Raw genomic sequence first — 15,072 nt, 5'->3', positions numbered from 1 at the left:
GATGATACAATAAACGATATACATGAAAAAGACATATCGTCTAAGGTCCACACACTATATAATTAATGCAGCACGCTCCTGTGGGTCATTGACCATGGGCCTTATGCTAGTTCACTCTCAGATGGACAAAACCATGTGCACTGCAGGGGGGCAGACGTAACAGATGCAGATAGAATTCGGTTGGGGTGAGTTATTTTGTTTCTGTGCAGGGAAAATACTGACTGCTTTATTTTTACACTGCAATACAGATCTCACTTTGAAGAAAAACCCCACCCAAATCTAACTCTCTCTGCACATGTTATATCTGCCCCACCTGCAGTGCACATGGTTTTGTCCATTTGAGAAGGAATTTGCCTCTAAGAGTGAACTAGAATAAGGCCCTATGTCCTTTGTCGTTTGTACATGCAGGAAAATGGAGGATATCATTAGCGGGGGGGGGGGGGGGTTATCAGGTAATCTCCGCCCAGCCAGAGTGAAATCCTGCCCTGTGCAAGCTTGCGACTTGTTGTGCAACACTTGTGAAAATATCGCAGCCCTGCGATGAGCAGCAAGTCCATATGCAAGCTGCTCACCATCAGATTTTTTCTCAACCTGTGGCCCTCCAGATGTTGTGGAACTACATGTCCCAGCATGCCCTGACAGTTTTGGCATGCACTTATAGGAAAAAATGTGGCAATGCATGTTGGAACATGTAGTTTCACAACATCTGGAGGGCCATGATATAAGCAAACGCCGGAATCCTGTCAATCAACTTGTGTACGGCCAGTGATAAAAAAAAGTAGCAGGATTGTATCGCAGGATGGCTTTGCGCATGTGTACTACGAGCTGTACGCGTGTGCAGTTGTTTGATTATCGAGCAGCCTGCGAATTCACAGCCGCACGATTAGGGCCTGATACCCTCCTTCGTTTCATCACAAATGTAAACATCTCTAAAGCTTATAACAAATGGCATAAATATAAACTTTATAATATAAAGAGGTAAATACTCTCATACTGTTCAGTTGTGTCTCTTATCTCCTGGTCATCTTCAGATTGCACTTCCTCCCAACTCTTCCCCAATTCCTACATCACAAAAGATCCATGTTTTAACGGAAGAGAAATAGATGTGGCAAATATATTTGTGTTATTATGTCACTCACACTGTATGAAGGCAGATATTTATATACATAAAAAACACATTATATGGCAGCACTACTCCACTTGTACTTGCACAGCAATAGGCACATTTATACAGTTAAAACCATATTGGCTGTAAAAACTGATATATAACAATTGTCAAATAAAAATATCCTAGCCCACTAAGTCATAACTGAAATGGTTCTCTCCATTATGGTAAATCACTTTTTTACCCATTTCATAAATGTTCATTCCACCATAAAACCACAAGAGAAATGCAATGTAAATAGTTTGGCTGCTTTCTCTGCTCCCGGATTACTCTGCTCAGTCCTGGCACTTAGCAAGACTTATGTAAGCTCACAGTTTCAATTTCAGTATAAAAAGCTCAATAAATTCATGTCAGCTGATTTCAGGTAGTACTTCTATATAAAGCAGTTCACTGCATTTTGTTTTCAATTGTAGTGCAGTGCAGTGGAGATCTGATAAAATATGCTATTTGGCTCATAGTGGGTGATGGCAATCACTGCTGAAAGCTCTCATTTTAATGAGACCTTCATCCAAAATGATCTCCGCCAAGAACCAATGAACTACTACAGCCAATTAGTTGGCTTTCATCCAAAAGAACATGACACTGTATGAAAACTTAATTATGGTGCAGAAGTGTATTTGCCAAACCTACCTAACATAGGTTCTGGACATAGGATTCTGTAGGCTCTGCCAGAACCTACATAACATAGGGGTTCTGGACTTATGATTCTGTAGGTTCCGCCAGTTGGGGTAGAAGGAGGATTTTGGGGGATATCATTATTGGGTGTTAACATTCTTATTACTTTTTCTTGTAGTCACCTATTGCATATTCTGGTGGTAACTTAATCCCCTGCTGATGGGTGGTATTTTTTTGTTTTGATATTTTAAATAAAGGAGATTGTAATGGAATTTGGAAACTCATTTTGCACACAAAGATACTGGGTCAATGGCAAAATGCAGCTGTTGTACTACCATCGCTAGACTATAGACTGCTTCCCATATAACGATACATCACATGATGTGATTTTATAGTGACCCCTCATTTGTTTTGCTGATTTTAAATGCCTCAGTACTAAGGAAAAGTACACACTCTGCCCTGTAATATTTGGGCCGTAAACCTATAAACCTTTGGTACTTCTGTACTTTCACGGCGCCAGCATGGCGCCGCACGTCAGAGTCCCCTTGCGGGGCTCGCTTCGCTCGCCCACGCTGTGGGCTCGGTGGCTCGCTACGCTCGCCACGCTAATTAAAATCAACTCCATGCCAACATGGATAGTGGAGGTATGAACTATCCATGTTGGCATGGCGTTAACTTAGTTTATTTTACTTAGTTAGTGGCGAGCGTAACCCGGAAGTACGCGCGGTGCCATGCTGGCGCCGTGAAAGTAAAGAAGTACCAAACCTTTTATAAAACAGAATATCTTCATTTGGGAATAGATTTAACTAATAACACATGGTCTACGGTACGTTATCAGCTTTGTGGCAGAAGGTACTTTGTTCATTATTATCTAATATGCCTAACTAGGCATTTTTCTGCGTTGAGCGCCAGGACAGGAGAAGGAAGCTTCCTTATTTTAATAGAGTATATCAAGTCTAAAGCTGCCTGTTTCCGGAACACTGAAGATTTAGCTACAAGGGAACCTCTAATGGTGGCTTTATGAGCTTCCCAGAGAATACCTGGGGAGATATTAGGGAAGGCTTTCTCTTTAAAATACTGAGTAATTGCAAGCCGTATTTTAGCTTAAGCTGAGGGGTGTTGTAGAAGAGAATCATTTACAGTAAGTGCCATTTGGGTCTCTTAGAAGGGAAGTGAAATAAGTCTATAAGAATGTAAGTGCCTGCATGATCTGTCCATGTAAATGGTGTGATACTGTACCTGCTTCTATCACCTGGGAGGCAATAGAAGAGGAGACATGGATCATATCAATCCTAGAGTAATGTTGATGTGGGGCAGCAAAGTGAGTGTAATCTTTAGCGTGCAGGTGTTTAAGGCGCCAGGAGTCGCATAGACCATGATATTTAAGGGAAGCTATAAGGGTGTGGGAAGCCTATCAAAGAGGCGTTTGGAGGGGGGGTGTTCTATCTAATAATGGGTCAATAATCGTATTAAAGTCTCCCCCTACAATAATATGACCCTGGGCTTCTCTATTTAAACATCTAAACATGGCATCAAAGAACTGTGATTGGTTCTAGTTGGGGGCATATACCGAGGCTAGAGTAAGGAATAATATTTTTCGGCCATGTTGGCATAGAATTAATTGCTGTGGCTGTATGTGTCATGGTAACTTTGGCCCTTATTCTGGTTGGTGCGGCCAGAGCCGCACACGGTGCTCTGGCCGCACAAACCAATCCCCGCCCACGAGACGGATCGCCACGGCCGTCCGTACACGGACGGCTGGCGATCCGCATAAAAATAGTGGAGGCGTACGCCTCCACCATGGTGGGAGCTGCCCCCTGCATTCGATGGTCGTCGACCATCGAAGGCAGGTCCGCACGCCCCAGCAGCTCCCGCAAGCTGAGACCACACGGACAATCGTCCGTGTGCTAGCTTGTATGGGGGCTGAGAGCTGACATCCGGCGACGTCAGCTTTCCGCCCCCATGAGTTGCGTCATACCCTCATTACCATGCATACGCCCCGCGTTTGCATGGGAACGCCCATGAAACGCGGGGCGTACACATAGGGAAATGAGGGTATGAAGCCCCTCACGCCCCTATACGCCCCCTTTGCGGCGGACGAAATACGTCTGCGGCGAAGGGGGCTGCACATGCGCAGATTGACCTCTGCGCATGTGCAGAATAAAAACATCGGCGGTACGGCCGCACGCGGGCCGTACCGTCCGAATTAGAATAAGGGCCTTTGTGAGGATATTTTTTGCCGTTTTAGAGTAATAAACTACTGTACTTTACACTGTGGAAATGCACCAGTAAATTTCTTTCCCACTAAAGATATAGATAATGGATAAACTAAAGCTTTGGCATTGACAGATTTCTGGATTTGGTCATGTGATCAGATAAGTTCTTAAAATGTATGCCCAATTTTATTTGCTTACTCCATGGTGCCTGAATGATACAGGGCACTATAAGCGTTTCCAGGTTTGTGTTTTAGATTATATATATACGTATATATATATATATATACAGTCGGGCAAAAAAGTATTTAGTCAGCCACCAATTGTGCAAGTTCTCCCACTTAAAAAGATGAGAGAGGCCTGTAATTTTCATCATAGGTATACCTCAACTATGAGAGACAAAATGAGGAAAAAAAAATCCAGAAAATGACATTGTCTGATTTTTAAAGAATTTATTTGCAAATTATGGTGGAAAATAAGTATTTGGTCAAAAACAAACAAGCAAGATTTCTTGCTCTCACAGACCTGTAACTTCTTCTGTAAGAGGCTCCTCTGTCCTCCACTCGTTACCTGTATTAATGACACCTGTTTGAACTCTTTATCTATATAAAAGACACCTGTCCAACACTTCAAACAGTCACACTCCAAACTCCACTATGGCCAAGAGCAAAGAGCTGTCAAAGGACACCAGAAACAAAATTGTAGACCTGCACCAGGCTGGGAAGACTGAATCTGCAATAGGTAAGCAGCTTGGTGTGAAGAAATCAACTGTGGGAGCAATTATTAGGAAATGGAAGGCATACAAGACCACTGATAGTCTCCCTCGATCTGGGGCTCCCCGCAAGATCTCACCCCGTGGGGTCAAAATGATCACAAGAACGGTGATCAAAAATCCCAGAACCACACGGGGGGACCTAGTGAATGACCTGCTGAGAGCTGGGACCAAAGTAACAAAGGCTACCATCAGTAACACACTACGCCGCCAGGGACTCAAATCCTGCAGTGCCAGACGTGTCCCCCTGCTAAAGGCAGTACATGTGCAGGCCCGTCTGAAGTTTGCTAGAGAGCATTTGGATGATCCAGAAGAGGATTGGGAGAATGTCATATGGTCAGATGAAACCAAAATAGAACTTTTTGGTAACAACTCTACTCGTCGTGTTTGGAGGAGAAAGAATGCTGAGTTGCATCCAAAGAACACCATACCTACTGTAAAGCATGGGGGTGGAAACATCATGCTTTGGGGCTGTTTTTCTGCAAAGGGAACAGGACGACTGCTCCGTGTAAAGGAAAGAATGAATGGGGCCATGTATCGTCAGATTTTGAGTGAAAACCTCCTTCCATCAGCAAGGGCATTGAAGATGAAACGTGGCTGGGTCTTTCAGCATGACAACGATCCCAAACACACTGCCCGGGTAACAAAGGAGTGGCTTCGTAAGAAGCATTTCAAGGTCCTGGAGTGGCCGAGCCAGTCTCCAGATCTCAACCCCATAGAAAATCTTTGGAGGGAGTTGAAAGTCCGTGTTGCCCAGCGACAGCCCCAAAACATCACTGCTCTAGAGGAGATCTGCATGGAGGAATGGGCCAAAATACCAGCAACAGTTTGTGAAAACCTTGTGAAGACTTACAGAAAACGTTTGACCTCTGTCATTGCCAACAAAGGGTATATAACAAAGTACTGAGATGAACTTTTGTTATTGACCAAATACTTATTTTCCACCATAATTTGCAAATAAATTCTTTATAAATCAGACAATGTCATTTTCTGGATTTTTTTTCCTCATTTTGTCTCTCATAGTTGAGGTATACCTATGATGAAAATTACAGGCCGCTCTCATCTTTTTAAGTGGGAGAACTTGCACAATTGGTGGCTGACTAAATACTTTTTTGCCCGACTGTATATATATATATATATATATAATCATTTCCTTATGCATTAACCCTCCAGTTAAATAAATAACATTGTGAGTTTGTATCTAACACCCTAGCACACTAAAACCTTGCATTGGTGAAGAAAAATCAATACAATGAAATAAAATGAAAATGAACAAGCAAAGTTACATGAACATTACAGAAGCATAGAAATGGCCTTTTGGAAGTGCCACAGCAGAAAACAGAGGATGCACTGTATATATGGGGCTGACAGGTGGCTTCTTACCAGATAGTTTATTATGTAGAATTGGTCATATTCATGGTTTTGGGCATTAATTTTGCGATGTTGCTTTTTCCTCATATGATCCTTTAGAGTATTTTTGTCTCTAAAAGTTTTTTCACAATATAAACACTGCAGGCTTAGGAAACATAACAGAATAAAAATGAAACATAAAAGCAAATATGTAAATGAAAGCAGAATGATCTTTAAACAGGATTTAACTTTTCAAAGAAATTTCATTGTTGATGAAAATATAACTTGTACATTATAAAAATACAAAGTCAATCAGAGTAGGCATTTTCAATATTAATATAACTATTATCATCCTGTAGGTAAATAAATCCTGATAAAACTGAACGTAAAGCAGGTGATACAAGTTAAACTGCTACAGCTGCATACTTGTCAACACTAAAGTAAGCTCCTTTGGCACATACACACTAGAAGATTTTCATTTCAAAAGACTTTGCCAAAATCTCTGAAATATATATCTGTCACCAAAGTAGTGCATACACACTGGGCTATTTTCCCCAAAGAGATTTTCAGGAGGCGAAAGACATTGCTGAAAATCTTTCATTATAAGGCTATTTACATAATGGGCAGGGTTTGAATTCCAAGGGTGGGTACAGCGGCCATTTTATTCAATGCATTTCTGTTCTTGGGGCCTGATTAAGAACTGATCGCTGGGCTGTGTATATTTGGAGCTCAGGGATCAGGTAATCTCCCATGTGCACGGCTACGATTTTATTTGCAGCCATGCACGTAGGGAGAAATCCATTCACCTGTGTAAGCAATGTATAGGCTACTGCCAGAACAAAAATTAGGGTTACCACCTTAGTGGCGAGAGATTCCCAGACAGTGGCCTGCTCCTTGACCCACCCATTAACACTCCCCAGCCCCGCCCCTTGACACATTATCTTGTTTTTTTTTAACCTTTGCAAAAATGTTATTCTTGATTTTGCACACCGTAATGCCCAGTACACATTATTTTGTACATCGCAATGACCATTACACATTATGCCACACACTGTGATGTCCATTACATATTATACCACACACACCATAATGGCTATTACATATTATGCCACATTAGTGGCACTTGCCTACATTATAATTGCTAGGGGTTTCTTGCTCAATGCCAGAGGCTACAAAGCCAGGGCCTTTATGCAAGATGCCAGGGCCTCCATACTTGATGCCATGGGGGAGGAAAGTGCTGGTTGTCACGGGGTAGTTTAAGAGCGGTGAGTGTGGCAACAGTGGCAGCCAGACAGCCATCCGAATATGTTGCATATTGAAATCTAGAGGCGGGCTTTGAAGGACAGTTACACGCCGGCACACACACACACACACACGCATACACAAAAACATATAAAATTGTACTTGTCCATTTTCTTCTCTAATGTATCCAGAAACTTATTGCAGTATACAAGGTTATCTGGCAGCCCAACATTAAACGAGTGCTCCTCATTCATGTGGTTGAACAGAATGGATCTGCAAGGAAAAAACAATTATTATTTTGCTGCTAAAATACCATATAATACCGTGTTCTCACTGCGAGTGAGAAATACACAGCTTTTACCCGGCATTAAAATGCCGGGGACTGCAGGGACGGACCCCCGTTCTCACTGAAAGGCAAATTCCTGGGTGAAGAAGTTCTACCCGGTAATTTGCCTTTTAACACGTTTTTATGCAGTGAGAACGGGTCCGGTGTCTGCATATCCAGATATGTGTATGAGATCCGGGTATGCGACCCGTTAACACTGCAAAAAAACCTGTGTTAAAAGGTACATTTCCGGGTCAATATGCTAGACCCGGGAATTTGCTTGCAGTGAGAACGGGGTATAATTATAATGCCTTAAAATTTTACATGCTAATTATCTACATGAACGGGGTTTAACTTTTTTATTAAAAACGGTTCACAAAAATTTGCAGCATCCTGATTCCTTGGCAATATAAGGAGCCCTCTAATTTATCATGACTTTATGAAATAAATATAGCTTTTATCATGTAAAAGATCTCCTATAGCTTCTCTGTGCATGAGTCGTTGGGTTGACCACTGAAGGTCGACATGGTTTAGGTCATTACACAAAATAGGTTGACATGGCTAAGGTCATTACACAAAATAGGTCGACATGGCTAAGGTCAACAGGGTTGGAAGGTCGACACAAGCATTAGGTAGACAATGGGAAGGTCCACAGTCAAAAGGTCATTATGAGTTTTTCACTTTTATTGTCCCAAATGTCGACATAGACATAAGTGTACCGCGTCCTCTCCCATGGCTCGCTGCACTTGCCATGCTTCGGGTATGGTGCACTATTCTATTCTTCCTTATTATTATTATTATACTTTATTTATATGGCACCACAAGGGTTCCGCAGCGCCCAATAACAGAGTACACATAATCAAAACAGGAAAACAGTGACTTACAGTTGAAGATAATATAGGACAAGTACAGGGTAAATGATTATATGAACATCAGCCGATTACTGCAACATAAGTATCCAGGTGGTAGCAAACAGCATGCTTTGGTGCAGTCAAAGACTACTGAAGTAATAAAGGATAAGCACATGAGGTTAAGAGGTCCCTGCTTGTGAGAGCTTACATTCTAACCTGATCACGCCACACATATCGCCTGTTGGTACATGTAAGCACAAAAAAAAAAAAGTGAAAATCTTTTAACTTTCAACCTTCCCATTTAAGACCAAATTGCTTGTGTCGACCTTCCAACCCTATCGACAGGGGCTGGCAAATTTTAGCCCGGGGGGGCAAGCCCAGAGCACTGGCCCATAAGTAACACTGCATCATTAAATGGAGGGTTTTCTTTAAAATAAATATGTCTTAATTAATATAATAATATTGATTTAATATAATAACAACAAGACACCACAGGCTGCTCCCACTGTATAATAGTAATAACATGACACTACAGGCTGCTTTCCCTGTCTAATCGTAATAGAACACCTGCTCCCCCTGTATAATAACTGGACAACAAAGGCTTTAGTAGAACTGGGTAATGCCCACACCAGTTGCCAACAGTAGTAACACTGCCTATACGCAACGCCCACACCGGTTGCCGACAGTAGTAGCGCTGCCTATACGTTACACCAACACCAGTTGCCGACAGTAGTAGCACTGCGTACGCCGTAATTAAATAGTAAATAGTATTTAAGGCTGAAAAAAAAGACGTTAGTCCATCGAGTTCAACCTATCTGACTTGTAACTACTGACTTGACTAAGTCATATCTATAGGATTCCCTTAGTGGCCAAAAATGTATCCAGTTTTGATTTATATTCATTAACAGTAGTTGCTGTAACCACCCCCGCCAGCAACTGCTTTAATGGTGAAAAATCCTTTTCTTAATTCAGTACGGAATGTATTTTCCTCAAGCCTCAGTACATGCCCGTGTGTCCTAAGTATAGGCCTGTTATACCCCTTTTCCACTAGAAGAAATAACCCGGTAATCTCCGCGGGGACGCGCTTCTACCCGGGTTTTGCTGCTAGTGGAAATGCTCCCTTTCAAATAACCCGGTTTGGATTCCCCGGCAATCCTACCCAGGTCATGATCAGGGTAGCACCCGGTTCGCACCCGGCTTCAAGGGTAGTGGAAACGCTCCCTAACCGGGTTATTTGACTGAGCATGTAAAAATCTTCACTGATTGGTGCTGCTGGGGCGCTGGTGAGTGATGTCATCACTCAGAGCCCCGCAGACTGCGCACATAGCACGGAGGACAGCGTTGTGTGCACATGTGCTGCATGTCTGTCCTGCTGACTTTCCCCTGCTGTATCAGAGGCTGCTCCAGCAGCCACCTTCCTCTCTGCCGCCAGCACCACAGGCTGCCCCAGCGGACACTGCTAATCATCCCGCAGCACAACTTCATTATGGCTGCCAGCAATTGGTCTGATGCTGAAGTGAAGGAGCTGCTGCTCATTAGGGCAGAGGAGGAAATAAAGCGCCAGGTGACTGGTACCGTAAAAGACGCAATCTTGTACAGAAATATTGCCCAGATGCTGGAGTCTAGGGGGATACACCGCTCTCACCAGCAAGTGCTTAACAAATTGAAAGCACTAAAGAGGCAGTTCACCAAGGTCTGTGACCAGAACAGGAAAAAAAGCGGTGCCGCACGTGTCGAGTGGGTCCATTACGATCTATGCTGCAGGGCATTTGGCAACACAGCTCTGATTAATCATGTGGCACTGTCATCCTCGTTGGCCAGCCAGATGGAGAGTAGCCAGGAGCCACCAATGGAGAGTAGCCAGGAGCCACCTGACACACAGTCCACCATGGCAATGTCACCGTGCTACTGTTACCATATAGGCATATAGATATTGTTTTATACCATCATTAATGTAATGTGATTTTAACCATAGTATATATTATGTATGTGTATATAAAAATAGGAATAGCTTAATAATTAGGACATCAGAGTTTAATGTTTAGACATCGTAGTATAGCTTTTGGGTTTACTAAATAATATGAATGACCACTTTGTAACATATCAAATGCAACTGAATTAATTTAGGAGACAAAATGTCTAAGGCATACTATTAAGCAGATACAGTAGAGTGTTGTTACCCTCCCCAGATATATCTATATTTATTAATTAAGCAATGTATACACTATGGGCCAGACCCCAGCCATCTGGAGAATGTAGACTGCTAGTACCTCATCCAAGTTTTACATTGCAGGACAGACAAGACACTATTGTGTATTTTGACAACAGGAGTGTAAAATAGATTGATGCACAGGAAGAGCCCAGAAACAGGCAATGGAGATTACCACTAGCGTCCAGACAAGCAGGAGACCCTGTCACCATTAGCATCCATAAATTCAATAACGTCATGAGAACAGGGAACTTCATTCTGCGTATTTGGGATATAAGGAGAGAGATAGAGTAGACATAGGCACACAGACACTCTCACAGACACACGGACAGTCAGCAAGAAACCCATTCAGAGAGTCAGGAGGAGAGATGTGAGAGAGAAGCAGGAGAAAGAATGGAATAAATAAGCAATGGGCAGGAGGTGAGGTGAATCATAGGTAGCTATACCCATGTAACTTGTAAGTATGTCATTTTATGTTAGTTTTGTAGCAATCTAAGTTTGCCAATTGTTTAATGTAATATAAGCAAGGAGGCGTATATAAATATATATATAATAGCATATACATCAATTACTGTGTTAATGTATTCTGTAATGGTTTGTTTTGCCTATAAATAAAATCCTCCAATTGGAGCTAAAATTACAAGTCTCGAACTCTCATATTTGGGGAATCAAATTATGACAAGTACTCTGCATATTGTATTGTAAAGTCTATTAGAATATAATTGCAGATGTTAAATATATGTGTTATATCAATACAAGATATAATAAATACATTTTATATAATAATATCTCAATCTCAATAACTATTATTGGGCTAAGAGAGATATATGATCCCTAAAATAAAACTCTACAATGGCGACCGCAGCAGGACTTGTGAATTTTGGTATCTGATTGTATGATTATAATATTTATAAGGAGTAGCAGATGCGTGAAGCTGGCTACCTAACCTACAGAATCACAGTGAGGATGTATCTAGGAAAACGTAATACTATTGTGTATTTTTATCTTGCATTGTTTGTAGACCTAGAATAACGTATTGGTGAAACAGAACTGATATTCCATTGTTACCATTATCTGGGAGTGCACGCTTAGATATTGATAATATGGCATTATTCAGAAACATTTTTAACTAATACTACATTTACTAGGCTCAGCACAAGGGCATGTTAGCCTGCTGACACATTGCAAGATCACAGTGGGGTATGTTACTAATAGGCACTTCATAATGGTAAAGGCCTAGAATAAAATAGAATGGAAATGAGCATTTCCAAATAAATGATAATTAGTACCAGATATTAGAGTTAACTTTGAGAATCCGGACACTCTCATTGGGAGGATATCTTGTGTACAAAAGTATAAATACAGCATTGTAAAATAAGTGCAATGTTGAAAATGAAAAGAGTTGCTGTAGCATTTAGGAAAATGCACAGAGCAGTGACTTTAGAAGTTAAGCAGGAATGTATAGAGAAATCAGGTTCACGTCTCAAGAGGGCATGCCTCAAAATGAATGCAAAGGTGCATTGCTTTTTAAAATCCCTAAAGGTTAAGAAGTGTACTCAGAAGAATTCTGAGACAAAAGTAAATTTTCTGGTAGATTGTGAACAAACTGCCCAGATCTCTCATGAAGGGATCACAGAAGCACCCAGCAAAGGTGTTAGGAGCAGGGATGAGACCACAGAGGGGCTCATTCACAAACAGACTACAAAGTCTGAAATGGTCACAGATGCTAATCAGGGCTCTGTAATAGAGAGAGAACGTAATATTACTACAAATAAGGCAGGAGCAATGAGAGATGTCCCCTGCACTGTTTTGATTAAGGGGGGAGATCAGTACAATAAGGAGAGTGATTCTGCAAAATCCACACTCACAGCCCCTATTGTGACAAAAGAAATTGTGTTGCCCTCAGGGAAAGGGGAACAGACAATAACCTTGTATACACACACTCCAATTGTAGGTAAAGTTGTCACAGAATTAAATGAGCAAATGTATTCAGCCACAAATATGTCTGAGCTGAGCAATGGCATGAATTTGAGCATGCATGATCACACAAAAGGTTCCACCATCTCTGTAACCCCCACACAGCAGTTAGAGACATCTAGTGATGGAGCAAATGTCCACAGTCTCTCAGAGAGACCAAATGCAAAGTGTCAATCTAGAAACACCACACCAAGTTTCAGCAATGATACAAAGTGTCACCAGGATGAATATGTTTTTGTACCCTGGAAACCTAACAATTTTGTTATAGATCTGGACTGGCAGAAAGCCCTCCTGAAACCTGCAAAAGGTATCCGGCACGGATTAACAAGTTTCTCTCCCCACAAGAATATTTTCCAGGGCTGGCAAAATTCTCCAAGGCTGAAGAGTCGCACTGAACAGCAAGCACTGCAGATGGAACAACTTCTCCGCTCCTGATTTCGGAAGATGGCGATGAAGAGTGCAGTCTACTTGATAGGTCTGCTTTGTCTGACACCGCACAGTCCATGGTGGAGGAGGGGTCCGAAACAGCAACGGAGCAAGCGACTGAACATCAAACACCAAAACTGCGTTCAAATAGTAAGTAAAAAAAACATTTATCCCAGTAATCAACGGTATATGTTGCAGAGTGCCGCAAGTGTGCAGGTGGGATAGGGCCGCAAGCACAGGGCTGCAAACACCTCTGCTATTTAATGTTTATAGTGTATTTTTGTTTGTCCCACTTGCAGTTTACAAGGTGCCTCCAAAGAAGAAAAAAGCAAACTGTTCAGATCAAGCAGCGAGAGCTTTCTCTTCAGTAGTAATAGATCAACTGCGTGAAATGGACTCCGACATGCAGGCCAATGAGGATGCTCGTATGGAGAAGTTTTTAGAAAATGAAAGACAGATGCAGCACTCTTTCTTGGATCAATTAAAGGACATGCAGGACAGACAATTGTCCTTCTTGGAACGGATACTTAATCGTGGGTATATGCCACCTCCTCATTATCCAATGTATCCGCCACATGCTTCACATGCCCTAGCATACCCAGCACACCATGAGTATGCATATGGCCAATACAGTAGAGGGCCAACTCCCTCCGCCCCTAGCACTTCGTGTGAGCAACAGCCACACCGAGAGCCTCTACCATATAGAGGCCCCAGTAGCCACGCCCCCAGCACAGCAATTAGCTACCACCCCACCACTGGTGCTAGCCACGCACCCAACACTTCCACTAGCTATGCCTCCAGCACTGCTACCAGTGCCCCACTAAACCCAGAGTATAGTGAGGCAAACACCACTAGCCTTGACAACACGCTGCTGCCAAACCTAGACTCCCCTGAATTTACGGTATATCGTAATTTGTCCTAAGAAATACTTGTTTTTTTTCTTCGAAGTTCTTTATTGCATTATTGCAATAACAATGTTGAATACATTTATAGCATTCAGTCGCCTTGTGGGCACAGTTTGGTTAAAGCCTACATCTTGCACTTTTAAAAATTCTTATGGGCACTTGTTTTTTAACATGTTTACGTGCACTTTTTTCATTGTTATGTATGCCAAAGGCTCAGGTGTACGGCAAACATTTTACCTGACTCTGTTTGTTACCCTTTTTTGGCATGTCTTTTCTTGTCAATAGGTTTTTTGGTAAGGAATAAGGCACTACATCAGATTCCTTACCAAAATACTATTTGCATTGCTTCTATTGGGGCGAAGAAGGAATAGCCCTCAGGTTTAGACCAGTGGTTCCCAACCCTGGTCCTCAAGTACCCCCAAGAGTGCACGTTTTCCAGGTCACCCGGCAGGTGCACTCATTATTCAGGCACATTTGAAAAGATCCACAGGTGGAGCTAATTATAGCACTTGTGATTCTGTGTGGAGACCTGCAAAACATGCACTGTTGGGGGTACTTGAGGACCAGGGTTGGGAACCACTGGTTAAGGCAAGGCAGCATAACACCAGAAAGAAGCACCCAGGACTCTGTTTGTTACCCTTTTTTGGCATGTCTTTTCTTGTATTGTGTGAAGAAACTTTTAAAAGTTCCAAATATTTAATATTTTACAGTAAAATATTAAAAATGTTATTTAAAAAGAAATGATTGTGGTAATATTTGCCAGTAAAAAAAATATGTTATTTTAAAAGAAATGAGTGTGGTAATATTTGCCAGTAAAAAAAAAAAGTTATTTTAAAAGAAATGAGTGTGGTCTCTTCTTCTAATATGGTAATATTTTTAATGGTGGCCCTTTTGGTGTAATGGTGGCCCTATTTTGTGACCTCCCATGGTAAAGCCCTTTAAAAAGGCTTTTTCTTATGTTTATCTATAGGGAAAAAAAGGCCTTACCCGGGTTAAGTGTAAAAGGGGATGATCAGGCAATT

The 15,072-nt window shown here is 41.9% G+C and overlaps 1 protein-coding gene across 1 annotated transcript in view; it reads right to left on the bottom strand.

Annotated features, from left to right (window-relative positions):
• Positions 1-15,072, bottom strand: part of ZNF277 (zinc finger protein 277) — an 80,957-nt gene that overhangs the window by 7,222 nt on the left and 58,663 nt on the right. Inside the window, exons 6-8 of the mRNA XM_083182742.1 lie at positions 7,520-7,630; positions 6,149-6,281; positions 995-1,062 (exon numbers count right to left, since the gene is read on the bottom strand). Coding sequence (XP_083038868.1) covers positions 995-1,062; positions 6,149-6,281; positions 7,520-7,630 — 312 coding nt within the window. The remainder of the gene's footprint in view (positions 1-994; positions 1,063-6,148; positions 6,282-7,519; positions 7,631-15,072) is intronic.

The sequence above is a fragment of the Crinia signifera genome, chromosome 4, assembly GCF_055691185.1.
Source record: "Crinia signifera chromosome 4, ASM5569118v1, whole genome shotgun sequence".
In the NCBI taxonomy this organism is placed as follows: Eukaryota; Metazoa; Chordata; class Amphibia; order Anura; family Myobatrachidae; genus Crinia; species Crinia signifera.
Note: the sequence above shows the minus strand (reverse complement) of the source record. Positions and strands in the feature narration are given on the sequence as shown.